The sequence below is a fragment of the Pagrus pagrus genome, assembly GCF_965226575.1.
Source record: "Pagrus pagrus genome assembly, chromosome: 9".
Lineage (NCBI taxonomy): Eukaryota > Metazoa > Chordata > Actinopteri > Spariformes > Sparidae > Pagrus > Pagrus pagrus.
In genome coordinates this window covers 21,340,234-21,362,481 of record NC_140193.1, presented here as the reverse complement: position 1 = coordinate 21,362,481, position 22,248 = coordinate 21,340,234, and the positions used below count along the sequence as shown (strand labels likewise).

Here is a 22,248-nt window from a genome sequence, read left to right as displayed (position 1 = left end):
AGATGAAAAAAGATAAGAGTTGGATGCAACATCCAAACTGCAGTGTTGATTTCAGTGTTTCATATACAATGTAAAACACCATAGACTCACATACAAAACTTTGTTTATTCCTTGTGACTTTTTGGCAATTACAAACATTTATACCATTTTACTTCTTAATATTTCATGATTTGACAACAGTGGTACTCAGTATACAGTTAAAACCTCCAAAACAATCTTCATTTAAACACATCCTAAGTTAAATTTAACAAATCTCCAACTGTAAAATTCAAGAATCAGAAACCAGAGCAAACAGTCGCTCGTGAGCCACCATAGGAATCATTTCTAATGCAGTGCATCAGCAGAAACAACTGACTGACTGAGGTAAAGTTTGTTAAACTATTTATTATTATTACTATAACAGTGTGAACTACCATGTGACAGTCAGGCTTTCCCCACATCAAATACAGTTTCAGCTCATTTGTCTGAAGTTTTAGTGCCTTTAAAAGGAGGATCTCCTCTGTCTCATCATCAGCAGGCTGACAGTAACACCAGGGACTTTGGAGACTGTAGTGGTTAGAAAATTAGATTAAAAATAAGTGTGCATCGTTTCCAATCAAGCTGTCCCAAGTAGTATCTGCCAAAACAAGGTCCATATGTTTCTGTCTGTTCAAGCTTCCTGTACTAAACTTCTCGGCCCTGACTTCACCTCAACGCTGTGCTTGAGTTTTAAAGCCGCTCTTCCTGAGTGAAGGACTGCAGTGCTGGTGTTGACGAGCCATTCTGACCCTGTGATGCATCTACAGACGTGTGGCAGAGGCATCTGAGCAGGAAACATCGTTCCCACTATGAGTCTGCTGTTCATGTTCACAGCTGGCCTACAAATAAGAGCACTTTTCTGTGTGGTTCATTTGCATTAATTTTCATAATTTCAAATTCATTCAGTTATTCAGAATTTCCGAGCTTGGCTGTTTTTCTCATCCCTCTCCCGTCCCATTTGGGGATCCTGATGAGCAGTAAACCTACAGCTGCAAGAGCGAGGACCACTCCCAGACTGGGGGGACCACAGGGGCTGAACTCTTGGGCCAGACCGGAGAGGAGAGGGGCCAGGACTCGGCCAACGGCTGTGACTGACTGCCCGGCTCCGATCAGAGTTCCACTGGCCTGGACCCCTCCTCTCTGGAGCTCCAGGTCTGTGATGCATGTCCGTCCAATGGAGGTGGAAATGGCCAATAAGCTGGAGGTGAGTAACACCTGCCACACACTGGGCGCAGCAGCGTACAGAAAAATTAACGAGCAGGTGAGAACTGTGGAGTGAAGCAGCAGAGCAGGCATGTTGTTCCCATACAGCTGGGTGACCGGCCCCACCAGGAACCCAGCCAGGGCCCCTAATGTGCTACTGTAGCTGATCAGGTAACCTGTCACCTTTGGTTTAAGTGAAAAACGCTCCTCCATAGCCAGAGAGAAGTTGCTGTAATAAAGCATGATAGCTATGGCCATCAGAAGACGCACCAGGAACAAGTCCCACATGTCAGAGGAGGCCACCATGTGGATCCTGGTGCCCACTGAGGACAACTGTCTCCAGACGGGCTGGAGCAGGGACACCTCCATCCACCTGAGACCACCTCGGTGGTTCCCTGGAGCTCTGGATCCTGGGTCAGTCTCTGCTTTCGACACTGGGCCATGACTATTTGCATGAGAGCCATTCTGAACTGACTTACTGCAGTTGTTGTCATGACAACCTTTACTTTTGTGGTTGCTGGAGTTCGTGCCATTACGATGAATGCGCGCCTCGCTCCATGGTAGCATCCATACCAGCCCTGGAATGATGAACACATAACGTTAAATAAATGCTTCAAATACAGGCTCTATTAAATCAGTTACTTCTCTCCGCTCTCTACCCACCTGCATTAAGAAGGAAGATGGCTGCACAGGTAAAGGACGAGGTATAAAAGCCACCTTCACGTTCCGTGAGGTAGCCACCCACCACAGGACCCAGGATAAAGCCAACACTAGAGGCTGCATTGAAGTATCCCATCACCAGAGGGCGCTCTGACTCAGACACCAGGTCAGACAGCAGGGCTCTGCAGATGGACAGCGAGTGCTTGAACAGCCCTGAGACAGAAAACGTTCAATGCACAGTGAGATTAAGAAACTGATGGAAGATAAAGGTGATGGTTTGTGCAAACAATTAGAATATGGTGATCAGGAATGAGAAGTCATTAAGCATTAAGCATTAAGCATTAAGCATGGACCTGAGGGGCAGGTAGAAAACATTCTGGTAATCCATTTTTTTTTTTCCATCTGTGAAAACAGGTGAAATTAAAAGCTTTGCCAGATCAGACACAGTAACTGATGAACATTTGAAAATATTGTGAAATCATAATCAATTGACGTCAATGTGTTTTCCATAGCAGACTGCTATGACTGCTACTAATGACATTTACGATGGTCCCATTCCATTCGGATGTCCCAGTGAGACATGACAGAGTGACAGTGGTGCCAAAACTGAAACCGAAGCAAATAAATGAGATTCAGCCACGATTAATTAAAAAAATGAACACCTGTTATTTTCCTCCTGCAACATGTCAAAACGTCTTCTGTGAAAAGGACCTGTGGTGTGGGACTTACCCACAGGTATCCGTGCGAGGACGAACAAAGCGATGCTGGTGGACATCCCGAGCAGGCCGTAGCCCAGAGCACTTAGCAGCAGACATGTTAGCAGAGAGTACTGTCGTCCCACCACATCACTCCAGCTGCCCTGCCAATCACACACAGGAAATGACGCACAAGCACAAACAGAAATCAAACCATTTTACAAATTTTACAATCTCTTAAAGATATTTAGAGGAGAGATTCATGGATCTTTATCCTACAAAACATGTGGATGTGCGGAGTTGAGGCCTAAATTTTGGTTCTAAGTCACTGTTCTGGGATTAATGACAAATCCTAACAAATGGAGATGAACAGAGGAAAGTATCTCCAAACACAGGAAGTGTATAGAGGAACTAAATTGAAGCAGAAATTATAAAACTCTGGGTTCCCTCTTAACCCAGGAGCCTTGGCCATTATACAAGCTTTTATTAGATTCTCACCCTGTCTCTCTTTCTCCCTCTCTCTCTCTCTCTCTCTCACTCACACACACACACACACACACACACTGATGAAATAATGAAATAAGGACCAATTGAGTTTGCTGTGTTCTGGACGTAGCTTGGTGGGATTTTCATAGAGACCCAGCTGTTCACGTATCCCTACGTGTATCAGGATTCAGCCGGTCTGCATGCAGGAACCAACAGATGACTCCTTATCTCTTTAATTTGTCGCATGACCCCTGAGAATTAAACCAATTTCAGGAGCTGGGGGCGGCAGGAAAGAGACGTGGAAAGCTGAGAATCTTTGCTCAAATGCCATGCTTATTGTAGAATACTGTGCACGTGCATTTCTGAACAGTTTGGACAACAGTTTAATTATCAAGGTTTTGTTTTTACAGTATACCACTCAAAGGTTAGTTCATTGATAAAATATCTCAGTGCCCACAGAGGGCGTGTCAAAATATCTGTGTAAAAAGTGATATGTGCCGATAACTAGTTGTCGCTTGTGTGTGTGTGTGTGTGTGTGTGTGTGTGTGTGTGAATGTGCGCAGACTGAACGTATTGTGCGACCACAGCCAACCTTAAACAGACAGTGTTTATTGTTTTCATGAAATACCAGAGATAACATGGAATGCAGCCACTAACTGTGAGCATGCCTTGTCGAGCAGGGGAGGCTGAATAGAAGTTAGAGACAAAGACAGATTTCCAGGATTTTTAAGAGAGAAACAAAGTCAGTACTTACAACTATTGTGCTTGAGAAGAGCTGTAAGATCCCATATGTAGACCCTGGAACAGTTTCAGATTTGTAAAGCAGAGCACAGAAGAGACAATGCATATGTTCAAATCCATCATCATGCTAAGATCATACTGACAAAAAGTATTTCAACTTTCAACAGAACAAGACACCAAGGCTGCACGATACTGAAAACAACTACCATTGCAGTAATTTTGATTTTCAGCCATATATTGGGACTGGAAAAGATACAGGAATTTTCACCAGATAACTTGAATAGCATGGAGGCTGTGCATGTGATGTCACAGTAGGCAGAAGGCGAGAGGCAGAAAGACTACTTAGTGACACATTGTTAATATTCATTGTCTTATATATATATATATATATATATATATATATATATATATATATATATATCAAGTGCTGAAATCTAAGTGTTCAGCTTAAATGCAAAAAAAAACAACCACATTTTAAAATGTTAAAGAGCAGAGTAAGTTAGCATTACTTGACATAGCACATCTTGCGATGTGACTATTGTGCATGCACACATTGTGATGTCAAGATCCGATGCTTTTTTTACTTATGTTTTTTACTTATTTATTATTACTGTACTAATTGATGCTCTATTTTTCCTACCCCCTTTGCTGCTGAAATAATTTCCCGGTTGTGGGACAAATAAAGGATTATCTTATCTTATCAATGCTGAAACGTTATACAGTATTGTGCTGCCCTACAAGACGCTGACATGCTGTTTGAATACTGTCAAAGCTCAACATCATCCAAGTGATGTGAAAGACGTAAAATTATAATAACAGCACAGAACAATGAGACGTTATTGCTTATTACACGGACAAAGTGTACAGTAATTGAAACCTAACTGAAGCTTGGGAGCAAGGCTGTGAAAAGTATCATTTTCTACCATCGATTCATCTCTCCATCATTTTCCAACTAATTCATCAATCATTCATTTTGTAAAATGACATAGAGGGGTAAAAAATTAGATTAGATTAAATTAGATTGACAATGTGTGGGGCTTCGTTATTGCAAGTTATTTATTTGCTACTTCAGAAAACTAACATGACTATCTGTGTAAACTCCGGCAAGCAGGCAATTATTTGGTTGGTCATGTGATCAGACTTGTCAGCTTGCTACCTATTTGAACATGCACTCTAATGACTCTGGAGTAGATCTAATGTGATGCAACTTAAATATGTTACTTTGTGCAATGGACATTACTTACCTACTATCCCAGCCACAGTGGGACTTGCTCCAAGAGCTTTCACATGATGGCTCAGCAGCGGGATGATCATGCTCACCCCAAACAAGTCCTAACAAAAACCAGCAAGTGAAGGAGAGAGAATGAGCCCAACACAGGTATCCAGCTGTTAACACTATCAGGATTTTATCAAAACAGAACCTCTGAACAAAATTAAACACATAAATCAAACATGTGATGTGAAGCCAGTTTCCAGTATTCAACGGAGTTTAGAGAGTTTAGAGGCAGTTGCAACAAGAATGTTACCGCTCATCTTGTTTGTCTGCATTGCTGAGATCAGAGAAGGTCGTGCCAAGCCCTTGATTGAAGTCACACAGCTCTTCATACAGTGTTCTACCACTAATAGCTTAACTCTCGGGGGCAGTACTGGCCCCAGCAGTTTCCCTCTACTCTGCTGTGCTCGCTGTGCCAAAAATGTGAATTGCCTGGTCACCTTTAATTAGATAATCACTTAGCCAGCAATGCAGGCTGATAAAAGTAAAGTTAGTTTTACTGAAGCATGACTGCAGGTCAGCTCATACAAACAGCATGTGTTTTACTTATTCTTACAATCTTCACATTGGCTTGCTTGTATATGATATTACTTCTTCACCATGTCCTTCCAGTCCAGGAGGTATACCAGTGCAGTTGGCAACATGTTTTACTGACAGTGATGGCCTGAAGAGGCGACCCTCAACACACTCAGAGGTGTCAAAGCAACCTGTCGTCTTCTATAACATTTCTAGTCGCTACACTTCTGATGAATTTCAAAATGACCTGCACACCAAGTGTATATGTGTGCATGGATAACATTGATTAGTTCTTATTTTGAGTGGCTGGACAGTATTTGTGGTGTACTCCCAGTCCAAAGCTTAGAATGAAAACAATTTCCATAATGCCACAATGAGTGCCTATAATCTGTGCTGAGTTCACTGACCTTCACTTGCTTGTTAAAAAAAATATATTAAACTGTCACTAATTTCTATAATCAAAAACATTTAGCAGCCTACAGTAGCTTTGACAGATAGAGGACGTGTGTCAGAGCTAGCCTACGTTTTAAACCAAACATAACAATGTACATTTCATTTACATTTTTAAAACACCTGCCAACACCCTGAGGATACCCCTGGCCATTTTCTTTGCACAGTTTGAACATGAAGCACATCTCTTCTCTGAATTATGAAATGTAGCTACGTCTTACATCATAACTTTAAGTTGTGAAAACATGTTCCCTCAGTCCGCTGAGTCTCAGTTAGCTACTCACCATGAAGCCCACCACATAGATACATTTTATAATGCTCGTCCGTCCTTTTGGTTTCTGATTTAAAGTGCTACATTTCTGGTTGTTCATCCTCCCGCTGTGACAGCTCGGCTGTAGGCAAAGCGGAAGCGCTCATTCGCTCTACTGTAAACCATCCAAACAGAAAACACGTCCAGGCACAGCCGTCGCACGCAGGGGGTGGAGGTGCACCGCTCGGTTCAACCGTCCGCTCAAATGTGGCATGTGTCGGAGGAGATGTTACGAAAGATTAGGTTAAAAGTATGAGTCCAGAGATGAAACTGACTGTTCGAGTCACGGTTGGTTTCTCATGTGTAGAACTGCCGTGTTGTCGGGTCTGACTCCCCCCGCCGCTGCGCTGACAGCTGGTACCGTCCGATGACGTCACAGAAATGAATCGAGGAAATCCTTATTCATAAACAGATAACCAATACATCCATGAGATAACCCCATTTGTTTTTTAATGTATTTCTTGGCTTTAAAATATTTTATACATTTATATGACGAATAATTTATTTAACTCAATGTCTATATTAATTGTGATTTGTTTGTATTTATTCGACTTTGTTTTGTTCTATTTTTTTCTATAAATACCTGTACATATAATGTTGACAGTGTTATCAGCACTCTTATATTTTGTATACCTCTGCTCTTGTTCTATTGTCCCAAATACCAAGACAATACGGCTCACTTCCATGTTTTAGATTGATACGACCAAGAAACACATTTTCGAAAGAAAACTGAAACAAAACAATAAAAAAAAATACCAAAAACAGTTGAAACACATAATTCACATGAGCCACTCATAACATAACTTATAGTTCACTTTGAATTTTCTTAAGGCAATGGAATTATCATTCTTCTCAGGTCTCCCTGTATTGTTTTCGGCTTAAACACTTAAACTGAGATTTGTTATTGATTTACACCACCTGCTGGACAAACTGGGACATCCAAAACATTATGAGCAGCTCAATACAAATAAGTCAGGGAGGATTTTACAGTAACTTACCTATTACAGTGCTGACATAGACTATGTATTTGTGTTTTACAGCAAACTTAACACGTATAAGTAAAACACAGCCTTACAGTTATTTGTACAGCATTTTAAGAATACAATAACTACAATCAGTGCCACAAATACTGTGTGTATGCGCACGTGTTTGTAAAAAGTAAAGTATTTGAGTATTTACTGGATGATGAAATGCAATAGCTGTACGGTTAAAGCTACAGAAGGTGCAATTTTATTTTATAATTAATTCTGCAATGATGAAAATCGCCCTATCACAAGGATCCAATCCTATTATTTTATAATTATTTCATCTTTAAAATACACAGAGCCTGTAACAGACTGTAACATAAGTGCACTGCAACTGTTAACTTCACAGGGAATTTAATATTTATGCATTACCCAAAGCATCTTTTTCTGCATTATAATCTCTAAAAACAACAAGCTTTCATTTTGATCCATATGGGACACCATACCGTTGTATATCTAAGGTATGCCAATAATACTGGCCAACCGATAATCAGTCAGGTTCTGTAAAATTAAAAATATGATAAAAGTCCTGAACTGTAAGACTGTAAAATTATGAGAGCTAACTGTCAACTACATTTTGTCTTTCACATGCACACACACACACACACACACACACACACACACACACACACACACACACACACACACACACACACACTGCAAATCAGTAGAGGTCTTCTGGCTGAGGGTGGCCTGGGTCACATCAGTGTGTAAATTTGCTCGTGTCTACATGTAGGTTCACTGCTAAATGTTCCCTGTAGATGCTAACAAAGCGAAAGTTCCCCTCAACTCACACTGACTGTTACTAACCATAAAGTCAGATTCTGAACCAGTTTGTTTTAGGTGATCATGAAACATTTATTGATTAAAGGCTAAATAAAGAACGTCACCCACTCTGAGTAACAAAAATGCTCCTTATGTGGCATTAGCTCGCCACATTGCCTTAAAAGCTTTTGCTGTCAAAGCCATAAAAGTATTAAAGGCCACAGGGACTTTTTACACACATGCTAATTTACAATTTAATCATGTGATCTTTTTTCCTTTTTTTAAACATAATTGTTTTATGATGGCTAATTCAGTTTTTTATAAAGCTTTAGTTGTCAAATATCACTCTGATCTTAGCGTGTGATACAAGTGGAAATCCCCAAGAAGTAAAGGTGCATTTACAGTAATTTCTCCACCCCATTTACAGGAAATGATGTGTCTGTTTAGAGGCTTTGGGCAGGGTGTTGTGGGATCCTTCACCCCTCTTCTGTCCTTTCAGTCTCACCCTGCCCTCACATTCCCGTGCAGACGGTGGGTGTCCAGTTGCTACCGGTTATTTCTGCGTTGATCCCCTCCCTTCATGCTCTCCAACTGCTTCACACACTCAGCCCCACAGTGGAGAAGAGCAGCCGCCTTCAGTCAGACCCCCAAAAATAGCCCAGGGGGTGGGCTGGCAGCAGACCCCAGTAGGGTCCAGAGGAGTCATGTGCTCAACCTTGTCATCCCATAACACAGACAGAGGGACAGGAGAGGAGTGAAGATCCAGAAGCACATCATAAACCAGCTGGGACACATCTTCCTCAGTGGATGTACTACAGTCCAAGAGGAGTGACTATCTCTGCCTCTGCTTGTCACATGTGCTCACTGTAGTTAGAGTGAAAAAGTCAGACCGAGTGTAGGCATTTAGTAGCCGAGTGGCTGGTCGATCCTGGACCATGAAGCTTAGCGTGGCGTTGTTTTTCGCAGGGCTCTTCGGGGCATTGGCAGCTGTGTTCACCCTTCTCTCGTTTGGAACTGATTACTGGCTGCTGGCCTCTGAGAGTTGCCACCCAAACCCTGATGGATCTGTTGGCCCGGGTGGTGTGACCATCGAGGTGAGTGTTCAGACAGCAGCAGATCAAGGAGACTCAGATGATAGTCATCTCTTGTTTTGTATGAGTTGAATATTAGTTATCATGAGGTTACAGGTTGAAAACATTCATATTTGTGACCTCAGAAACTAAAATTAGGTCAGTTGTTGGTTCTGTAATCACAGTAATTCTATTATTTTGTAGAATATTTAATCTTTAAATGTATTATGAAGCTGCACTCACGAAGTCACGTCTACTATTTGGCAACTGTGATCAGTTCTCTCCCAGTGGATGACATGCAGGGTGCAGAGGCATCCCTGCAGGACTATTTCATGTAATCAGACACTGTTTAATGTAGTGTGTGTGCAGCTATGCTGTGATTGAGACATAGCTGGTACCATGTGCCCCCCTGTGATAGAAATACAAATACCAGTAGTCCCGCTGGTATGACGTTGTATTAAATATCACTGACTAGAACATAGCTAGCTTTTCATAGTGGGCACTGATACTGGGATCGAGACACGATATCAGTACAATAAAACTAAAGCGGTATGTGGTAAACACAGTAGTATAGTTTGAGGATTCAATATTTTCAATATAATCAATCATAGTTCTATTATTAGTTTTATTTCTGGAGCAATGGTGTAATACAGTGTAAAAATGTGCAGTATTCAATTAGAAAACAGTTGTTTTGAGTCTTTAGTAGACAATTTAGTAAGTGTGTCACCATCCTATAGCACTGGTTTTCAACCTATTTTGGTGTCCCCTTAAAACAAACCAACTTCTCTCTCTATGACCCCTCTCCACAGGTTTAAAATTAGCCAGTGATTGTCCTCTCTCAAATTATTTCATTTAAATGTTTTTGACACCCATGAAGGCCAAAACTATTTCACAAGACAAGACAAATTATTGGAAGGAAGGTGGAAAAATTGCTGTAAACTAAATGTGTTTGCAATGCTCCCAATCCCATCAGTCATCTTGTGACCCCTCAACTTTATTTTGCCACCACTTTTCTGGTGTCCATGACCTCCAGGTTGGGAACCACTGTCCCATAGCATTGGTCCCATAGTGGTCCTTTCTGTGTGAATTTAAGAACAAACTATTGATGCAATTGGTCACCAAGGTCTTAAAAAGGCTGATTTCAAAATAAAATACACTTTGATTGCCTTAACCTTGACATGGACCTTGACTGTCTTGACTGACCTGACTTCTTCACAGCCTGCGCCCCTTGCTTTAATTGCTCTTAGAGCTATTTCATGGATGATGTAACAGGCAACGTAGGATGTGTTTTTTGCTCACGTGCAAAAATAGTGACTACTAATGATTTCCTGAATGGGAACACCCTCGACCTGCACGCTTGCACGGCACCAAACCAAACCTGCATGAGGTTAGAGGTGCTTGCTCAGCTCGACCCTTGACCTGACTAAGCAGCTGCTCTGTGGCACCGTGACAGCTCACTGCACACCTGCCTCGCATGATCTTGAGACTCTCCCGGGGTTTAATGACATGAACAGATATCCTTTCTTTCAGCGTGGAGATGTGGTGGTGCAGGATGGCTCTAGTAGTGACGTCACTCTGTACCATGAGGGATTTTTCTGGAGATGTTCCTTTGGAGGCAACGCGGGTGATGACGACCTGCTGTGGAAGCTCTGGTTCAGTAAGTGAGCCGGACACTTGATAATCCCGACACATCCTCATTCCTTAATGATGGAATAGCTCATTTGACTTCCAAAACATCTTATATCACCGTTCCCAAACAAGACACAGCAAACCAGCAACAGGAAAGAAAACTACTTGGTTAGGTTTAGGTAAACATTTTTGTTTGGGTTTAAATAACTACGTTTTTTACGCAAGACAGTTCTCTCTAGAATCATTTTGTTGACTTTCTATCTTTAACTTTCTCATTGTTTCCACTGTTTTATGATAAAATATGATGAGGATAATAGCAAAATTATGTCATTTTTTCCCTTTAAATATTTTCTTTCTTTTCTTGTGGCCATATTAAAACCCAAGGTGTAGAAGAATAGTGAAGTGGTACTGTAACCCTTCCCAAACACAAAGATAAGTCAGATAACAGAGGCAGGATATTTCATAGTTTAATAATAAACTGTATTGTCTAAAATGACAGCAGTGCAATGAAGCAGGAAACTTTACTGGGAATTTAACAAGTATACATTTCTCAAGCATTGTCTTCTGCATAACAATCTCTTAAAAACGGTTTCATATTCGATACCGATATATCTGTGATAGGCTAATATCTGCTGATAATTATGTCCAACCAAATAAATCAGCAGGCTCTACATCATCTATGCTTTCTATGTTTTTGGGATATGCATGAACAAATGCTGTAAAGATTCCACTGTTGTTGCCAAAAAAAGTCCTTTGCAGACAATGAAATGTAAATTATTAAAACATGAAAGACTCAAGGGGCAGGAATCCAAATCGATTAAGGATTTGAGAGGGGTAATACTGCAGAAAGTACACACATACAGTATGCACACAGATGAAAATCATGGTATTTAAACAAGTAACAGCTAATGCATGGTCATTAAATAAAATAGAATGATAAAATTAAGCATTTCTGATGATAAAACAATGCAATCCTTTCTTCTTCTCATGGGAACTTCAAAACTCACAAAACACATTAGTTCCATTCACTGAAACAGTCTTTAAAGATTAAAAATAAAAGGGAAGACATTTTGTCGTTGTAACTTCTCTTAAATGGTCTTATTGTCTGTCTTATAAAGCTGATGATTGGTCAGTGCAACATCCAAAGAGTCACTCAGCAGCACCATAACTCTGCTGCAGAGTAAATATCAGCTTCTGATTCGTTGCTTTTATGTCAATAACACTCGTATGCTACCAAAGTGGTAGGAACCCTCTCATGTGACTGTTTTGACGCCGTGCCATGTGATGTTATTCTGGTCGTTTGTCAGGTGATTGTGTGTCATCTATTTTCTGAAGGGGGACTTTGAATGGTGGCTCATTGTCAGAAACAGCCTCCAGCACTGATGGGACCTTGTGAGGGTTTGTGGAATTTCACATGGTGGAAGAGAAGAGAGAGGAGAGTAGAGAAGAGTATAAAAACATGAGAGGAAACGTCTGAAATAATCACAACTTTTTTTGTCACTCTGTTGTGAAATTTAGTTACAAATCTCAATCCATGAAATCCTCGTCACAAAGTAAGAAACTGAGCATTCAGTCTGCTACTGACAAAACAAATAAGTGACACATTTTCAAGTGATAAAGTTAAAAATGACAAACTGACAACATCAATGTGTAAAACCTAGAACGTGCTCTTTTCTAGTGTGACAGTTAAACCTTTTCCTGTTATTTTGTTTGTCACATCATTACATCGTATTGTAAGATTACTTTATTTATTTTCTGCATCTTCTTTCTCTCTCCAGCTAATCAGCCACACTCTAAAGTGTGCATGCCTGCCTACCTCTTCCCGTTCCCAGTGTCTCAACAGACCCACAATGCCACAGCGTACGATTCTGCCATAAGTAAGTGTCTCTTTATTCATTTAGATGTGCTTCTTTCTACAGATTAATCGTACAAATGGCTGTAGGTCGCTAACATTTCTGTTGTCCAGTCTACAGAGGCTTCTGGAGCATCTTTATGCTGATTGGTGTCGCAGCTTTGTTGCTTGGTGGGTTCTTCATCATCTGTGCTGCTCCCTTCGCCAGCCATGGCTTGTATAAAGCAGGAGGAGGCCTCTTCCTGACATCTGGTGAGGCTAAGAAAAGGTTAAACCCAGTGTTGGAAAGTACACCTACTTTAGCACTACACTTAAAGGTCCAGTGTGTAGGATTTGGGGGCAGAAATGGAATCTAATATTCATAATTATGTTTTAATTAGTGTATAATCACCATGAATGAGTTTTTTATGCCATGAGTTGTTTGCCATGTTCTACAATAGCCAAGAAAAGACAAACCTAACACTGAGTCTAGAGAGGGCCCCTCAGGGTGAAATGAGGGGTGTTCAGTAGGTTCTGCAATCTGTACCCTCACCACTAGATGCCACCAAATCCTACACACTGAACCTTTAAGTATACTTTTGATGTACTCTATAAATTAGGATTTCATATTAAAAACATACAATGAGCTCATGAAATACAATCCATTGCACTGTTGAAGACAAAACTAGTGGTTTCCAACTTTTTTGCCATGTGACTTCTTACAAAAACACAGTCTCTGTCTAGAGTCATTCGCCGTTCCACCAAAGAGACATTTCTCCACAAAATTCCTCACATGGTTATCTATTAATATCTGTTTAAAAAAGACTCCACATTTGTGTGGTAAACTGTAAAGTAGCTGAAACTCGCCACACCTCGACCAGGAGCAGTAAAATGCAGCTTACCCATTGATGCAGAACGAGTATGTTTGAATTTGACGCTTTTATTATATTCAGCTGATAATACTTACTGTAAATTCACTCAAGAACAGTTTTAAATGCAGGACCTTTACTTGTTATGGTATATGGTACTTCTCCCACCAGTGGTTAAATATAAATGTCTATACCTTGTTATGGATCCTTTGGTTTACATAAAAAGTATGTGAGTGAGTTTCAGTCATCACTGTCTCCTCTCTCTGCACCAGGTCTTTTCCTGCTGTGTGTGGTGGTGATGTACGTCCTGTGGGTGCAGGTGTTGGATGTGGTGGATGTCTACATTGAATACCAGCGCACTGCACTGTGTCCAAACTTCCAGCTGTCCCTCAACTACGGTTTATCCTTCATGTTTGCCCCTGTCGGCGTCTTCTTCTGCCTCCTGGCTGGCCTTCTCTTCCTCCTCGTTGGCCGAACCATCCAGGTCCACTACCACTGACTTTAGCAAGCAGCAGGTTAGAGGCTTGAGATATTTGGAACACAAGTCTTTTTGTTTTCTTTCCTTTCTTTTTTTTACCACCAGACCTTTGATTTTTACTCCATTTTGTCTGCCATGTAAAAGCAGGACTCTGTAGACACTATATGGCAGCTCTGTGGTATAAATTATCTGAGAGTCTTGAGCACTTTGTTCCAGGATAAAAACATTGCAACCATTGTTTAGTTAAATAAAAGGCACCCTCAGCTATTTTTAATTGAGCTATCACATACAATATTCTTCATATTATAATACCTGTGGTGCTTTTGGTGACACTTTTGTTTGAATCTTGTGTGTTGATGTGTCATAATTACCAGCAATCAAATGTCGATGTGTTGATGCTTGGGAATATGCTGAAGAGGTAACAATAGAGAGAGACCGTAATAAAAAAATATATTTTACTTTGTATAGCTTTTAAAAATCTTTTTAAGAAAAGTGCACAATGTAAAGCTTACATGGTGGCATAATCATTTTATATTCTGTAGGTTACCACAATCTACAGTAATTGGGGTGAGTGTTTTTTGGAGAGAACACCTGGCTTGCAGCTATTTCTGCAGTCAATTTAACAGGGATGATGATATTCTATATTTTTGTTATTGTCCACAAATCCAATGAAAAGACCAGAACCAATACTTTCCAACCTCTCTACCATGTCTATGACACTCAGCTGAGTTTCCATTTTTTAAAAAGGCTAAATAAGTTATTGAAACAGTTGGGCACTGTAGTTTTTTGGCAGACCTTACTCAAACATGAGCGCATATTGAATTTGTTGGGGACTACTTTTAGCTGTGGATTAATACACAGTTACTTCCAAAACAACATACAGTATATCACTGTTGCTAAAACAACATGACCATCGCAGCGTGCCAGTGACAGACGTACCTGACTTTTGTCGCATGCTTGCAGTTTGGTTAGGTTTAGGCAAAGAACTACTTGGTTAGGTTTAAGAAAACATTGTGCTGATAAAACTATGTTACTTATATAAATACAGTTACGAACGTACCTACGTTACGTACATGACTGCAGTTACATTATGTATGGGACGAAACGTCACTTGTAAGTCAAAAGAACTGTTGGTCACTCCCGTCTAGTCCTGTGCTTGTTTGACCACGCCCAACCTCCTCCCTCTGTGTCTTGTTTTTTGTACTACTTCGCCACTCTTCCAGATTCGCGTAATAATCACAACAGCCACTAGAGGTCGCCACCTAAAAAAAAATGTAAATATGCATCGGAATTAGTTGCTTGCACATCAGATCTATCAGGGCGTTTTTCTGATGAGGACAGGCTGCGTCCATCATGATAAAGAAACATGTCAGTGCAGTAGCTTTTGCTCACTGACACCACAATGGAGCTCACAGAGGAGTAATTTCTATCAGTCTTTAATGAAGCAGACAACACTTGATAGCAGGGTCCATTCATTGTTGTTTTTTTGTTGATAATAAGAATTAATAAGAATATCATCAGACCTGTCTTATATTTTTCACTGAGTGTTTAATGCTTAATTGTTCAGCTTTTTTAATGCAGTATTGTTTTACTATTTCTGTACATAGCCTGAGACTGTTTATAAACCAGTTAATTCAGTACAGTTTATTCTATTTATAAGTGGAGCTTGAAGCATGATTGGCTTTTGATGAACTATTATATGTTTCTGTTGTTCAGTTTATTGTCTTACATGTTTTCACAGTCTGGTTTTTCCTCGAGTTGTTAAGTGTGTGGTGGAATCTGACATACCATCATATCCGTCCAAATAAATGTATTTTTTCTGTGATGTGTTTGCCAATAAAAGGACACGGTTAAGGCGAGCTTTGATGCCTAAAATGAATCATTTTGTCATTGTGACAAGTTCAAAGGACTGTGAAAAGATCTGGGCTATTGAATTCAGGCTTTTCAAAAGGTAGTGTCAGGTACATAGCCAAAATCAGCATGCCCATTTAATAGAAAAATTGCCTCTAGCAGAGACTCCTGAGACGATGCAACAAGAATCAATTTATTTCACTTGAAAAAATGTGACAACTTACAGACTGTGTAATTCTTTAGACAAGAATATCAACAATGACCCATCAGGGGAAGACCCTCTGTACATGGAATAAACTGATTCCTGCTTGCAATCTTTCTAAGAAATGGAAAAAAAAAAATAGAAAACCATTTTTAAAAAAAAACACCACAAGAGGGCACTGTTCATTTACACATCGACCTCCACTGTCAGCAGCCTAAATCCTATTTTGCTTATCTCTAGTCAGTGTGGAGTGTATGTGGCGTTATGCATTTAATCACAACTTCAGAAGTCGGATCTGTAGATGAAAGAATTCACACCTTGGCTGACAGACGGATGGTAATTTCACTCATGAATGGAGCATTTGATCAGGATCTGAATGGACTCCTGTGCCGATTCTCATGTGTCTGTATCAACTCTGTGCCTTTCCAGCTCTATAATGTACTTACAATACATAGGGAAATGGGTCTGAGCTGTGCCTCAGAATGCAGAGAGAGAGAGCGACACTCAGTGAGGCACTGATTACTTTGTGAGATTGACTTTGCCTTTACAGGAGACACTTTAGGATGCAGATTCACACCTCCGAGTTCCTGAAATTTCAAATAAGAGAGTAGCTACACCAGACTTTTCAGCTCAGCCATATGAAGAGCAGAATGAGAGAAGCTACACAGAGGTGAAGCACTGCAGGTCACAAGAGGAGGCCACAGAGGTTGGCACAAGCCAATAAATGGTGAGATAAAATCTAAGGGATTTGTGCTGTCAGGGTGGAGTGCGCCTTTCAGCCCAGTCTCCCCTAGGAAAGAGAATTCTTATGTGGTGGACTCCCTGGTTTAAATGAAATCTTAATAAGAATAAAAAAAAGATTAATAATTTCTCTATCCATTTCGAGCCAGAGTGTGTGTGAAAAGAGAGAGAGAGAGCGAGAGCGAGAGGGAGAGGGAGAGGGAGAGGGAGATTTAATGCAGGTGTGAGGCAGGCTACCTCCAGAAGAAGAAGCCGGGCCTCGCAGTCAGTAATGTCATCAGAGTCCCAGCTGAATTCAGCACTGTTCTGCATGATTGCCCATGATAATTGTGTGTTGATAGGGAGCGCCGGAGATGGAGTATAATTTCCACCGAGAGATTCCTAAACAAATACCTGTGCTCAGCAGAGGGATGGAGTGCAGCAGGAGGTGAGGAGGAGAATAGCGGATGAGGGGAGATAGAGGATGAGAGGGTAACACTTCCAGAGGAGGAGGAGGAGGAGGAGGAGGAGGAGGGACAGGAGGCAGCAACCAAAGCAAGGCCAGGCAAGAGACTGGGCTTTAAAGAATAAGCACTAAAATCTCTGGACTTTCATACACTACAAAAAGACATGAAGGAATGCCATTATAAATAATGACATGTGTACAAACCAAATGGTGTTAGAACAGAAGAGAACAGAACACACAAGAACATCGCAGAAGGGTGAGCGACAGTCACCTGTTGTTGTTGTTATATTTCATGACAGATTCTTTGTCTTTTAAACTTGCTGTAGTATGTAATTTACTATGGTATGTGTTCTAATTCATAGGTTAGTTAACTCCATGTCTAAATGTTTGCTCTGGCAATATGTACAGTGCTACATCATGCCAATAAAGCCATTATCGCTGTTATTAATTGAAACTGTACTGTACTGACCAGAACGGAACAGAACAGAACAAAATAGATCCAAACAGTATAAAGTGTAATATAATATAATATAATATAATATAATATAATATAATATAATATAATATAATATAATATAATACAGTATAATATAATATAATATAATAGAACAAACCATAATGGAACAGAACAGAAGAAAGAAGAACAGAATAGAAAAGATCAAACCGTATAGAACAGGACAGAACGGGAAAGAACAGAGAGGAAAAACTATGAAAACTATTTTTTCTATTGCAGGTTTGAAACCAAGGTTACAGACTGCTTTGTTGAACAGAAAAAAAGTCAACATGTTTAGAAATTACTATATTTTGATGATACAAAAAGAAAGTGAAAAATTCCCTCCAGACAAGTTTGAGGACACATAAGAATACTTTTCTTTCAACAATGATTTGTTTCTGATGTGTGTTTCTTTCACAAAAAAAGTTCAGTTACCTGTTTTAAAATTCCTAAAACTACATCTGTTCCTTCTGCTTTATTAAAAAATACACAATGTCTGTAAATATGCAAATATTCTTCTTTTCAAGTTGAACTGACGGATACATCTTCTCCATTCTCAGTGTTTGTGAGCTTGAGGCTTTAAGTTTCCACATCACACCGGTGTAAGCTGCACATCTGACCATGTCTGACTTCCATGTCATGCTCGTACGTAAACATGTTATGAATTGAGATTTAAGGTGAGCACAGAGTAATGAATGAACATGAAGCATTCTTGTGTCAAGTGCCATCATTCTGCAAGGTCAAACATCCAAGTGAAGTAACAAAAAGCAAATGATATTTTTGAGTGGAGGGGGATTTTAGAAGTGACAGGGGGCAGAATGAGTAGACAATACAGAGATAAACATTTAATACGTTATTATTAGAGATGCACAATATGATATTATGTCTGTCAATCATAAACAATGAAAACAAAATATGCGGTTGTCCCCACTGTTAAACAAGCATCACTGCAGATGAAAATCTATCTAAGTGGCTCAGGAAGAGATATTCACAGACGAGGTAACCTGGTAAAGTTTTATTCACCTTCTTTGACTTCCTTCCTCTCTCTCTGATGTATCATCTGATGTTTTCCCCTATGTTATAGCGACAATACAATTACAGATATCTCTGGGTTTGAACATTGTTGAAAATGTTAATAAAAACAACTCATCTTGAGTAACCAGGTCTTTCTGGAAAGAGACATTTCTGTTGCTGTTTTCAAATGTAAGTTTTTGGTACTTTGAGTGCCATCTAGTTCCAATATATTGAGGAGAAGGCAGACATCTCTACAGCTGATATGTCCAAAACTCTGCAACTCACACCAAAACAATCTAGATGGATAAAAAGCACTGCGGCTCAGAGGAAAAATGTGTAGTGTTGATTTAGGCATTAACTGTCCCTTTAATGCAGAATTGTATCATATATTTAAAGGAAGTCAGTGACAGTAAAGGCTGGTCGAGTTTTGTCGCTGGATCTGAGTTGAGTGTGGGTACATACTGTATGTTAAAGCTCCTACATTATTTCTGGATCAGTGGCGTACATGCCTCAAACTAGAAAAAAGTATTTTTTTGCAATATAAATGAGGTATGGCGTCTGTGTAAACATACAGTATCTGTGCTACAGTATGTTTACTGCACGTGCTGCTTGTGTGAAGAGATCATAAGGGTCCACAGAGGAGCCGAGAGAAGCTGTGGGACATGTCGAGGTCCTTCACTCGTCTGGTCGAGAAAAGAAGAGAAGTTCTCCTCTCAGTCAACACTTGTATATTTAACCTTGAGGGAGGTTTAAGTTAATTGGAAAACACTCTTTGCCTGAGTGCTCTCACCTCATGGCACGTAGTGTAGTTATCATAGCTTATCTTCCAAATGTATCATAATCCCGCATGACATGCAAGTCAGATTTCATTTAAATCAGATTACTTTCAACTCTCAGAAAAAGCAAAGTATTTGAATTGCATGAACAATATGGCAAGTCATATTACACGCTGCTTTCCTCTTTAGAGATAGTTTTACATAATTTCCCATTCGTTTTGAAATAATGAATAGACAATGGGCTGTATAATTGTGAGAATTTACAATTCAGAGGACTACGTCGTATAATCACCATGCATAATTCAAAGAGTTGAGCACATAGGTCACCGGTGGCGGTGGCACAAAAAGTAACTCAGGTCATCAAACAAAATCAACACTTTTACTGGCGCTCGGCTCGAAACATTAAACAAAATCCCTTTGATGAGGCAACACATTTCCTCAAGATCATAGAGGGAAATATATGAAAGAACAAACAGAGCATCCAATTATCTGTAAACTCATATATTATCTTTTAGTTTCACTGGAGTCTGCGAGTTCAGAGGAGCTCACTGATGTGTAAAGCAGTATAAAAACAGGTATTACATTGTTGGCCAGTGAAAGCTACACCTGTACTGAGTGGCTCCTTTCTGCCCCTCTAACATCCTCTGGCCTCACACCTCAGTTTGTGCATATAAATTACATTCCAAAGTGTGTATGGATGGCCCTTGTTCGTTCTCAAGGTCTCTTGTTTCAAAGGCATGCTAATGTCGTTCACAGTGAAAACTCCTCTCAGCGGCCCTCTTTTAACTGCCAGAGCAACTGTGTAGGAGATGATTGGGACTCTTCAACCATCTTTCCTCTTGAATATTCATACATTTTTAATGGCACATACAGTATATGTCCACAAATCCTAAACAGAGAGAGAGTTCATTCAACACTTACAGTTACTTCATTGTCTTTTCCACTTTAATTTTTGCTGTAATTGTTGAATAAATGAGAAAAGTCTTTCAGTATGTACTGTAAACATCCCATGCTGTGTTAGCTCCCACTAGTCATCATTTTCTCACTTTTTTATGCTGTATTTGGGTGCTGTGTCTCAGCACCAAGCACACAGCTCCTTATTTGGGTATAGCTTCCCCTCCAGCAATTAATTAATGCCACCGTAAAAAAAAAAAAGCCAGTGGATTTGGTCATGAATATTCAAATGTACCTCCTGCATATCATTTCTTATGCAGCGTTGTAACACTGGGCGTCGGTGAGGCGGGCATGAGGGCTGCAAAGCTAGTCGGGGGTTTCTGTACCGAACCTACCCGTCCCTGTCTGAACAGTGAGTCGGTCGCCACCTTTATGTGACAGAGCGAGAGTTAACAAGATGTCATGCTGAAATGGGACATTTACATACTCCTAAATGTGATTACATATTCTATTGTTTTTGTCTTATTTTGTGATTGAGTGATTTTAGGATTACATTACTTTTGTATTATTTCAACGCAGGCTCACTGTCCACTTTATTGTGTACACCTTTAGTCTAATCTAATCCAAGTCTTCTTGATGACTATAATGTTCAGTTATCCTTGACACTGTCATAGACATTATGTGTTATAGCATGTGTCGTTCTCCTGGATATAATGCAGTCTAGTGCAACACCAGCCTGCACAACTCCTGATCTCAGAAACTAACCAACCCCAATAACTGACTGTATAATAATTATTTAATGTAAATCTGTGGTTGGAAAATTATTAAAGAGCTTCCTTTAGTTTTGAAAAACTTAAAAAAACACAACCTAACTACTCTTGTTTTTTATTTTTCAGCTTTGTTTTAGCACTGGGGGGATCATTTTTGTCACAGAGCATTGGCTGGGCATGCAATTTGTTTCATTTTATTTGTAATTATTCGTTGTGTTGTTGAGATGTGGGTGGAGGGGATGTTTTATTGCCAATATATTTTAGTTTCATCATGTAAGTCCACTATGAAATAATAATAAAATATACTGTGGGCAAAATTATACAGCATCAAGGCTATAAATAAGGCATGCATTAAAAAAAACCTGTTAATTACTGTACATACATTCATTTGAAAAAGCACTAACAATTGTTTATGTGCGCCGTCATTTCTTAGCGATCAATCTTTTCGCAAAAAAAGGATATATTCACATTTGTGAAGCGTATATTATTCTGTCATACTACCCAATACTAGTTCATCTCTTTTCCCAACAGAATTAATCAACTCATAAGGACAGATTAACCACAATCTGACCAGAACTAAAAGAAAATCTTTTTTTTTAAAGAGAAATTCAAGTGAACAAACATAAAAAATAACATATCACATCCTCACTCATACGTTCACTTCATGCAGCCTTCTTCATCCAGCACGTCTCAATGGGACAAAAAATAAAAAAAGTTTTAATGTTACACATGTTTAAGTTGTACAACTCTCTCAGGAGGCTATTGTTCAGATAGAGCTAAAGACAATATCTTGGCAACTCATCTAGTTCTGGTGCCTAAACAGCAGATCTAACTGTTTGTCTGTAAGAAATTGGTGACATTTCACAACAGGCGTTAGGCGAGGGGCACGTACCTTTCAGAACGGTTTCTTAAAGCCCAAATTAAGACTCATAATGCTTTGACAAACACATAAGGAGAATTTTTTTTAAAATTTCCTAAACCACAACAAGCACTGATCCCGAACCCCATCCCTTTAATTTGAGTACTTAGAAATACACAGGATC

At 39.8% G+C, this 22,248-nt stretch overlaps 2 protein-coding genes across 3 annotated transcripts; one reads left to right on the top strand and one right to left on the bottom strand.

Moving 5' to 3' along the window:
• Positions 1 to 86: 86 nt before the first annotated feature.
• On the bottom strand, positions 87 to 6,457 carry mfsd9 (major facilitator superfamily domain containing 9). 2 transcript variants are annotated; one of them, XM_084362295.1, is made up of 6 exons: positions 6,327 to 6,457; positions 5,048 to 5,135; positions 3,817 to 3,860; positions 2,611 to 2,740; positions 1,885 to 2,094; positions 87 to 1,799 (listed from the first exon to the last, which is right to left on the bottom strand). In XM_084362295.1, the coding sequence occupies exons 1-6, from the start codon at positions 6,411 to 6,413 to the stop codon at positions 925 to 927; spliced, it is 1,434 nt and encodes a 477-aa protein (XP_084218421.1). In that variant the 5' UTR covers positions 6,414 to 6,457; the 3' UTR covers positions 87 to 924. The 2 variants fall into 2 exon arrangements, with proteins under 2 accessions (XP_084218421.1, XP_084218422.1); XM_084362296.1 differs by lacking the exon at positions 6,327 to 6,457 and adding an exon at positions 5,330 to 5,365.
• Positions 6,458 to 8,798: 2,341 nt separating this feature from the next.
• tmem182a (transmembrane protein 182a) lies at positions 8,799 to 15,878 on the top strand. The gene is made up of 5 exons (XM_084362290.1): positions 8,799 to 9,236; positions 10,743 to 10,869; positions 12,620 to 12,718; positions 12,808 to 12,945; positions 13,814 to 15,878. The coding sequence occupies exons 1-5, from the start codon at positions 9,078 to 9,080 to the stop codon at positions 14,038 to 14,040; spliced, it is 750 nt and encodes a 249-aa protein (XP_084218416.1). The 5' UTR covers positions 8,799 to 9,077; the 3' UTR covers positions 14,041 to 15,878.
• The last annotated feature ends 6,370 nt before the right edge of the window (positions 15,879 to 22,248 follow it).

Bases quoted from the DNA above. Each gene is read 5' to 3' on its own strand.
- mfsd9 (XM_084362295.1), bottom strand. From the start codon at position 6,413: ATGAACAACCAGAAATGTAGCACTTTAAATCAGAAACCAAAAGGACGG. The intron at 5,136-6,326 runs GTGAGTAGCTAA...GGTTTTTGTTAG, and splicing joins TCTATGTGGTGGGCTTCATG to GACTTGTTTGGGGTGAGCAT. The intron at 2,095-2,610 runs GTAAGTCCCACA...TTTCTGTCTCAG, and splicing joins CCTCGCACGGATACCTGTGG to GGCTGTTCAAGCACTCGCTG.
- tmem182a (XM_084362290.1), top strand. From the start codon at position 9,078: ATGAAGCTTAGCGTGGCGTTGTTTTTCGCAGGGCTCTTCGGGGCATTG. The intron at 12,719-12,807 runs GTAAGTGTCTCT...TCTGTTGTCCAG, and splicing joins AGCGTACGATTCTGCCATAA to TCTACAGAGGCTTCTGGAGC. The intron at 12,946-13,813 runs GTGAGGCTAAGA...TCTCTGCACCAG, and splicing joins AGGCCTCTTCCTGACATCTG to GTCTTTTCCTGCTGTGTGTG.